Consider the following 9,971-nt stretch of genomic DNA (forward strand, 5'->3'; position numbering starts at 1 on the left):
TTTTCTTTTAATTAAAAAAAGGCTATTAATAAAAAACAATATTTGGTAAAAAATAAATACTTGCAATAGAAAAGAATAATTCATTTAATAAAAAAATATTTTTTGAGAATCTAAATTATAGCATTTTGTATAAATATCTATTTTGATTATTAAAGAACTAAGTAATAATAGATTTTGAAAACTATCCCGCGACATGCTGTATTATAGAATATACTTATATAGGAAATATTGTAGACATACTCTTGTGTGGTAAACTCCACCATTACTATTGTATATTGCCTTACATATATATATAGAAAGGGTTGGCTACCTATTAGGTCAAGCTTCCCAATTATTCTCAACTTGGTATCAGAGCTTTCTGCCGTCAAAACTCTTTTCTCCCTTCCTCCCTTTACAGCCAGCCCTCTCTTTACTTTCTCTCCATGGATTCTACTGCTGCCGCCGACTTCTCCCTCTCCACAGGTGGCGCAGCACAGCCGGCCAGCTATCCCCAAGTTGCTGCCGCTGGTGCTTTTTCCTCCCCACAGTAGCCTCCACTTGCAGAGCTTGTCTCTGATTCTTCCTCCCAAGTCCCTGCTGTTCCTTTACCTCTCATGGGAACCCACACTACAACTATTATTCCTTTAGCGAACACTCACCAAGTTGTTTCGCTAAAGCTTACGAACACCAATTATCTCTATTGGAGAATGCAGATGAAGCCATATCTCCTTGGTCAAGGTGTTTTTCACTTCGTTGACGGCTCAGTGTCGTGTCCTCCATCTCATATTTTTGACAGCTCTGCTGGTTCTTCCTCTATCATCAGCCCTTCTTTTCTTCGTTGGAAGCAACATGATCAACTTATTTTGAGTGCTTTACTCTCCTCTCTCTGTGTGGATGTGTTGCATCTCGTGGTAGATTGTTCTACTTCGCATTGTGTTTGGTGCACTTTTGAGAAAGCGCTTACCTCTCCATCTAATTCTCGCATCATGCAACTCCATGGCTCCTTTCAAGAGCTTCGACAAGGTGACTCATCGGTTAGTCTATACATGCACGGGTAGATAAGTAGGTTTTTTCTGAAGGATAAAATGGTTCAATCAAATTATTCATTTTGGAATGATGTTGATGTTCTTTTTCGTTTTTCTTTTCTGCAGAGCCACTGCTCAAAATGATTCGACCAAATGATCCAGTTTGGCGTCATGCTGACAGATCTTCCACAACATATGTTGAAAATATGGTTGACGGTAGAATGTGTTAAAGAACCAACTCAACCCAATAATTTAAGTTGTTAGGTGAGGTTTTAGGATATGATTTATATTATTATCTAACACACCCTTTCAAGTGAAAGCTTTTTGGGCTTGAAACTTACACAGACTCACATTACCTTGTGCTTAATTTTATCAAATAAATAAGGATGATGAGATTCGAACTTGTGACCACTAGGTTATCAAAGTTCTGATACCATATCAAAAAAACCAGCACAATCCAATAATTTATGCTATGGTAAGGTTCCAGAATATGATTTATATTATTGTCTAACCGAATGAAATGTAAGCTTTGTGGGCAATTGTTTGCCGAAGGTACTTCCATCTCGAGATCAAATTCCATTTGTCAGGAGTGAAATGGCGTGGTGTTAAAATTTGTGAAGATGTTCCAAAAGAAGTTCAAGATGCAGCCCTTGCAGTGATTGATGGCCCTCCAGAAAAAAAAAAGTTTAAAACTGTAGCAGGCTCAAGCAGTAACGAGGTCCCTAATGCAATTTCAGCTTATGCACAAGAACAGAACAATGAAGGGACACATGTAGAAATGGCACAACAAGGAGAAGCTGTTCTCACTGGAGAACATGCATGGGCAAATGATTTCATTGGAGGAGGGATTGAGCTTGTGCATAATACATCGAAGCGTAGACCAGTATCAGAGCAACTCTGCTGTGGTGTTTGTTCTGCTGCCAATTGTTTGGCTGCCAGTCTGTAGCAGATTGGCCCCTGTTCTAGTGAGTGTAGCAGTTGTTGTTGGGATGCCAATTACCTCAAGAACAACCCTTGTTATGGCTAAAGTTTAAGCTGTGATGAGACATAGCAAGATGGGTAGAGGGATGTGGTATTGGCAGCATAGTTGCGACAACAGAGATGAAGGCAATAGAGAAGTAGTGGCATCCATGGACTGAAGAGAGTTATTGTACAAAAATTCATGGGTGAGAAGATGGCTGTGTATACCAGCATACGACAGCGGTTCTTCCTTGGTTATAAGACTCGTTACCAAGTCTTTGAACTTACCACAAAGGCCATGAAATACATAGAGATTGAATTCTTCAAGAGACATAGGGCGACCAACAACAGCCAATTCATCAAATAACAATTTGGCTTGTTGCATGTAGATATTTATCGATGAGTCACCTTGCCAAAGAGCTTGGAAGGAACCATGAAGTTGCATGATGCGAGAATTGGACAGAGACGCAAGGGCTTTCTCAAGAGTGTGCCAAACACAATGCGAGGTATGACAATCTATCACGAGATGCAACACATCCACGGAGAGGGAGGAGAGTAATGCACTCAAAATAAGTTGATTTTGTTGCTTCCAATAAAGAGAAGAATGGCTGATTGTAGAGGAAGGACCAGCAGAACTGTTAGAAACATGAGACGGAGGATATGACATTAAGCCATCAACAAAGTGAAAAACACCTTGACCAAGAAGATAGGGCTTCATTTGCATTCACCAATAGAGATAATTTGTGTTCGTAAGTTTCAACGAAACAACTTGGTGGGTGTTTGATAAAGCAATGACAGTTGGAGTTTGTGTTCCTATAATGTGCAGAGGAATGACAGAACTTGTAAGGAGATGTCAGAGACATGCTCTGCAAATAGAGGCTGTTGTTGTGGAAGAAAGACATCGCAGGCAGCAGTAGAATCTATTTAGGAAAAGCAGAGAGAAGGTCGGCTGCAAGGGGGAGAGAGAGAAAATAGTTCTGACAGCAGAAGACTCTGATACCAAGTTGAGAATAATTAGGAGGCTTAACCTATTGATTAACTAACCTTCTCTCTCTATATATATATATGTGTGTGTGTGTAGGGCCATATACAAAAGTAATGGTGGAGGTTACAACACAAGAGTATGACTACAATATTTCCTACATAGTATGCCTGCAATATTTTCTATATAGATATATTAATAATATAAATGATGAATTAGAAGATGGTAATTAAGTTGATAAGTAATAGTACTCTAAACTAATGCTCATTGATCATGGATTCTCAAACTAACTCACTTTGATTCTTGTGTTAAAGTTCGTAATTATATGCAGCTCTTATCAAATTAAAAAGAAAAAGAAAAAGAAAAAGAAAGAAAGAAAATCATTGAAAAAGGACGAACAAAGGTAAAAAGAAGCTCTTGTCAAATTAAAAAGAAAAATAAAAAGAAAAAGAAAGAAAGAAAATCATAGAAAAAGGACGAACAAATTAAAGGTGAAAAGAAGCTTGCTGTCTCTTGGATTATAATCTTTGGTAAAGTTGTTGCTTCCTTCTCACGGTAACAATATCTTCCACATCTCATCTAGTCTACCACTGATTTCGCTTATTTCCCTCACCAAATTTCTTGAACTTTTTTTTTTTCACGATCACTGCTTCCTTTTCTGATTGAATCGAATCATCTGGAGCTCAACATCTTGCACATATCATCTTATTATACCATTCCCTGTTTTCCTTTTCCCCCTCAGTACGTACCATATCTCATTATACATTCTTCTCTGCTCTGCGCTTTGTGCTCTCTCTCTCTCTCTGTTTTTTTTTTCCTGAACACTGCTCAAGCAAACCAGCACTCGAAGAACAACTCGAGTATAGGTAAAATATTTATACTTCATCTTCTTCAATTTTTTTCTTTTTATCATTTTGATTTTTCACCACCTAAAAACATTCTGAAAATTACTGGAAACGGGCTCTTTGAATTGCCTTAGTAATATAACGACTTGACAAGTCTTTGATCAACTCTCCGTGATGTCCGTATATATATATATATAAAACAGATTCTGTCCTTGATGTCCATCTTCTTCCGTCAGTGTAACTTTGCCCACCCTTTGCTTTCTCTTGTTTCAAATTGACACTTTTCAAATTTATAGTCTTATGATTGTTGTAAAACACTGATTGAATTTTAGTTAAATATATTTTATATAATATAAATTATAGCATTACCATCCACTTTTGTTTAAAGTTGAATGTATAATTTATATTCTCCTTCTTTACTTCATGTAAAATTCTTAATGTCAAACGTGGGATTTTATAGTTATGATATATGAATTGCTCGTCTATCAATACACTTTAGTATTAATCAATAAACTCTTTGACATCTATAAGAAAATTAAATATGCACTAGGTCCATCTTATCATGTATGAAATTATTTTTTATTATTTTTCAAATTAAAAACTTTTTTATTCAATATTTTTACTTTTTTTTTTCTACAGGAGGAGAAAATGTTACGATCATATGATCCATTTTGGAATCATGTTAAAAAAATGGACGATGGTAGGATGGAGTGTAAGTTTTGTGGGCATTTATTTGCCAAAGGTACTTCCATTTCAAGGATCAAATTGCATTTATCAGGAGTGAAACGGCGGGGTGTTAAAATATGTAAAGATGTCCCAGAAGAAGTTCAAGAAGCAGCCCGTGCAGCAATTGATGGCCCTCCAGAAAAAATACTTAAAACTGTAGCAGGCTCAGGAAGTAACGATGCCAGTAATGCAATTTCAGCTTCGGCACAAGAACAGAACAATGAAGGGAGACATGTAGAAATGACACAGCAAGGAGAAGCTTTTTCCCCTGGAGCGCTCGAAGAGTGGGTGGATAGCATCACTGATAAAGAGATTGAGCCTATGTCGAGAACAGACCAAGTGCAGCATCTGGAGAGAGGTAGCTCTCTTGAGAGGCCATCAATTAATCAAGCTGATGAGCCTCGAGGAGATTCATTCCAACCAACAGATCCGTTGTGCCTTGACCATGGAATATATTATGATCAACTCTGGTCTCCATTAGTAAACAACGATACCATTATGAATGACGTGCAGAACATGGTTAGAGTGAGGACAGAACCAGAGGAGGGGAGGGAGGAGGAGGAGGAGGATGTGGAGAACAATAGTGGAAGATCAGTGCAGCCTGGCGGAGGAGCTAGTTCTTCCGGAGGCCTTAAATACGATGAGACTAGAGGAGATCTATTACCTATTGGCTCTACAGGGCTAGTGGGTCGAGCATTTGAAGAGAATATGCATGTGATACGGTCTTTATTAATAGATGATGGAGTCTCAACCATTGGCATTTATGGAATGGGGGGAGTTGGTAAAACGACAATGCTGCAACATATTCATAATGAACTTCTACAAAGACCAGACTTTTATCATCATGTTTACTGGGTGACTATGTCTCGGGATTTTAGCATTAATAGATTGCAGAATCTTATTGCTAAACATCTTGATCTAGATCTTTCAAGTGAAGATGATGATGTGAGTAGAGCTGTCAAATTGTCAAAAGAACTAAGAAAAATAAAAAAATGGATTCTCATTTTAGATGATTTGTGGAACTTTTTTAAGCCACATGAAGTGGGAATTCCTATCCCATTGAAAGGATGCAAATTGATTATGACAACTCGATCAAAACGGATTTGTTACCGGATGGATTGCCAACACAAAATGAAAGTGATGCCACTTTCTAAGGGAGAAGCTTGGACTTTGTTCATGGAGGAACTTGGAAATGACATAGCATTTTCTCCAAAAGTTGAACGAATTGCAGTAGCTGTTACAAGGGAATGTGCTGGTTTGCCATTGGGGATTATAACAGTGGCGGGAAGCTTGAGGGGAGTGGATGACATACACGAGTGGAGGAATACATTGAAGAAATTGAAAGAATCAAAACTTAGGGATATGGAAGATGAGGTATTCCGGTTATTGAGGTTTAGTTATGATCGGTTAGATGATTTGGCCCTACAAAAATGTCTCTTATATTGCACATCGTTTCCTGAAGATCATAAGATTGAAAGGGAGGAGTTGATAGATTATTTGATCGATGAGGGAATAATGGAAGGAATAGGGAGGAGGCAAGAAGAACTTGATGAGGGCCACGCCATGCTCAATAGACTTGAAGATGTCTGCCTATTGGAAAGGGGTATATTGTGTATTGTTCGTAGATTTGTCAAGATGCATGACTTGATAAGGGACATGGCCATCCAAATACTGCAAGAGAACTCCCAAGTCATTGTTCAAGCAGGTGCACAATTAAGAGAATTACCGGATGCAGAGAAGTGGACAGAGAATCTTACGAGAGTTTCACTAATGCATAATCACATTAAAGAAATTCCTTCAAGTCATTCACCAAGGTGTCCTCATCTGTCAACTCTATTACTATGTCATAATGAAAGGTTGGGATTTATTGCAGATTCATTTTTTAAGCAATTACTTGGGCTCAAGGTACTTGATCTGTCTTATACAAATATTAAAAATTTGACGGATTCTGTCTCTAATTTGGTGAATCTCACTACATTATTGCTTAAAGGTTGTGAAAAGTTAAGACATGTACCATCATTACAGAAACTCAGGGCATTGAAGAAGTTAGATCTCTCTAATACAACACTTGAAAAGATGCCTCAAGGCATGGAATGTCTATCCAACCTGAGATATCTTAGAATTAATGGATGTGGTGAGAAGGAGTTTCCCGGTGGGATACTATCAAAACTCTCTCACTTGCAAGTCTTTATATTAGAGGAGTGGATGCCTACTGGATTTGAATCAGAATATGTCCCAGTAACAGTTAAGGGAAAGGAAGTAGGGTGCTTGAGGAAGTTGGAAACTTTAGAATGCCACTTTGAAGGTCACTCTGACTTGGTAGAGTATCTCAAATCTCGGGATGAGAACCACTCACTAAGTACATACAAAATTTTTGTAGGTCTGTTTGAGCAGTTTCATCTTTTAAATAAGCATACGTATTGTAGAGATAAAAGTGTTTGGTTGGGTAATTTGACTTTCAACAGAGATGGGAATTTTCAGGACATGTTCTTAAATGACCTTCAAGAACTGCTGATTTATAAATGTAACGATGCAACAAGTTTATGTGATGTTCCATTCTTGATGAAGACTGCAACTGAACTGGAGGTCATCAGCGTTTGGGATTGCAATGGCATAGAGAGCATGGTTTCATCTTCTTGGTTTTGCTCTGCTCCACTACCATCTTCATCTTATAATGGAATATTTTCAAGTCTTAAAAAGTTCAATTGTTATAGATGTAGAAGCATGAAGAAGCTGTTCCCTCTTGCCTTGTTGCCAAGCCTTGTAAACCTGGAACAGATTATAGTTTATGATTGTGAGAAAATGGAGGAGATAATATGGACAAGATCTGAAGAAGATGTTGTGGGTGAAGAAGAGAGCAGCATCAACATCGAATTCAAACTCCCTAAGTTAAGAATTCTGGACTTGACTGACTTGCCAAAACTTAGAAGCATTTGTAGTGCAAAGCTGATTTGTGATTCTCTCGAAGAAATTCTAGTATCATATTGTCAGGAGCTAAAGAGAATGGGAATTTTCCCCCAATTGCTTGAAAATGGCCAGCCATCTCCTCCCCCTTCTCTTGTAAGAATATGTATATATCCAAAAGAATGGTGGGAGTCAGTAGTGGAGTGGGAGCATCCGAACACAAAGGATATCCTTCGACCCTTTGTAGTGTTTTTATAGGAGATGACTCTATGCTAAATATTGAATTACAGGTACGCATGGTGATTCCTCTCTCTCTCTCAGTCTGTTTACCTTAGGTTTAATTTTAATGGATTAGCCTCAACCATAACAACTCAATGATTGGTCAATCTAATGATTTTGCTGGTACCATCCTAACCTTAAAAATTTCTTTTCTTAACTCTTTATAGTATTTGAAATGATAATTGAAATATAACAGAAAGAACATAATTTGCTAGGGACAATTTCTAATTATTGAGTTTTTATGCTACTAACAATATTTTCTTGCTTGTTTTTCTGATGGGGATCTTCAAGAAGATATTGCAAGGCCAGTTAGATTTCGAGTCTAAGCCATGACCTAACATTTCAGGCAGTGCCAAGGATCTCTTAAGAAGATGCATGAACATGATCCAAAGGAATGGCTAACAGCTCATGAAATGCTATGTAAGTGTAGACACAATTTTGTGCACCTGAAATTAAACGAGCACACATGTATAAATATATGATTTTATTAAATATATTAACGGGTACAATTTTTATGTAATATATTCTTTCAAAAAAATATGGCAATCCTTTGATTCTTCCCTTGGATTTGATGTATGGTGACTTGATTTATTTGAGTAATCAAGCCAAGATTTGTGCTTTGCAAGAACGTGAATTTGAGCGTATATTGCGAGGCAAGATGTTGTGATTTGATGCTTTGAAGAGTACCTTGATTTGTCTTTAAAGTGTTGTTGAAGAACTCTTACGGGGTGTTTTGGCTTGATCCAACAGAGCTTCGTTCTTTTTAGACTTCAAGCGTAGATGAAGGAGGCTTGAGAACTCTTTGAGAGAGAGCTTCCTTGCTTGAAGAACTTGTCTTGAAGAAAATTTGTATATCCCGGAATCCCTTTCCTTTAGGTTGAGGCTCTCTATTTATAGAGATCTGTAGGGGCTCTCAGGTCCCTTTCCAATACCACATGACATAATTTTATTGGTTGATATTTATTGACGGGATCTTGCATTTATGAAGAGATATCTGATGGGATCTTGTATTTATGACAAGATATCTTGAATATTTCATCCCAAGTGTCAACTTTTCATTGGCCAAGAAATATATGAAGGCTCATTTATTTTCCACGTCATTTATTTCAATTTTATTTTATCCCCTCTTTTAAAGAATAAAATGACACATGGTGAAATTTGATTGGTAGAAAATTTGTGTTTCTATAGATGCCTCCTTGGGACAAGTTCACTTACTTTTGAAACAAGTGGGCATGTCTCAAAAAAATATGGCTGAGAGGGTTTAATATTTCAGACTAAAATTTGATTTGACCATATTAGATTTTCACAACAAGCAGATAAGTCTTATTGTGAAAATAAAATATAATAGTTAACATTGAAAATTTTGAATGGATCTTAATTGAGATTTATCAAATCAAATGATAGAATATTCAGGTTCGATACCTTATTTGAAACTGTTATATATTGAAGGATCAAACAAAATTTATCTTTATACCAAAATAACAACCAACACTTTGACCGGCCTGCTGGAACATTTTTTCATTGGAAGTGGTCACTGTAACATCTTGTTTTGAAGATCTCATTGTTCTGAATCCAATAACACAACCCGTTCGTGATTCCAGCTAGTGGTTAAAGAGCTATAACATATTAAAGATTTTGATTCATTTTCTCTTCCTTCTCTTGATATGCATGCACTCATATTGTTTGATGAATTATTTTCTTCATTCCCGTTGATGTTCTTTCAAGTTAGGAGAGATTGTTTGCCTTTTCAACAGTACAGGAAATTTGTTGTTTCCTGTTCTTTTGGCGTTAAATGCTTTCACTGAATAGGAATTGTTCTCTATGGTCTTTAATGTCATGCCTTTTCAACAGTATAGGAAATAGAATTTGACTCCCCTATGCAATTTTCAGAGGAGAACACGGCACCCATGCAAGCAACCGACCTTGTTTTCGCAAACGGGAACCTTTTTTTTTTTTTTTCCTATTTTGTTGAACCGTAGATTTCTCAGAGCTTCATCAAAAAGTATGACTATGAAAGCACATCACCTGCCCTTCTTTCTGTTGTAAATAGCATAGGTTCTTCTTGTTTCTTTATCGTCAGCACAACACTCTCTACCACTTAACACGTCACTGGTAGCTGGCTACTCTGCAGTAGGTAAGTGCGTCTTTATTCATTATTTGTTCTTACAACTGCAATTTTTTTTTTTTGAAGAAGAAGATTTTAACCCAGAAGAAAGATGCCCACCCTATTCGTGCTATCTCCGTATCTCTAGTTATGCAAGTGACTATTCA

At 37.2% G+C, this 9,971-nt stretch overlaps 1 protein-coding gene across 2 annotated transcripts; it reads left to right on the top strand.

The window, feature by feature from the left end:
• Positions 1–3,521: 3,521 nt before the first annotated feature.
• On the top strand, positions 3,522–8,857 carry LOC118052583 (probable disease resistance protein At4g27220). Of its 2 annotated transcripts, none has more exons than XM_073406847.1 (3): positions 3,522–3,812; positions 4,431–7,711; positions 7,992–8,857. In XM_073406847.1, the coding sequence occupies exon 2, from the start codon at positions 4,440–4,442 to the stop codon at positions 7,677–7,679; it is 3,240 nt and encodes a 1,079-aa protein (XP_073262948.1). In that variant the 5' UTR covers positions 3,522–3,812; positions 4,431–4,439; the 3' UTR covers positions 7,680–7,711; positions 7,992–8,857. The 2 variants fall into 2 exon arrangements, with proteins under 2 accessions (XP_073262948.1, XP_073262949.1); XM_073406848.1 differs by having other exon boundaries at positions 7,995–8,857.
• Positions 8,858–9,971: the final 1,114 nt, after the last annotated feature.

This window comes from Populus alba, chromosome 19 (assembly GCF_005239225.2).
Source record: "Populus alba chromosome 19, ASM523922v2, whole genome shotgun sequence".
In the NCBI taxonomy this organism is placed as follows: Eukaryota; Viridiplantae; Streptophyta; class Magnoliopsida; order Malpighiales; family Salicaceae; genus Populus; species Populus alba.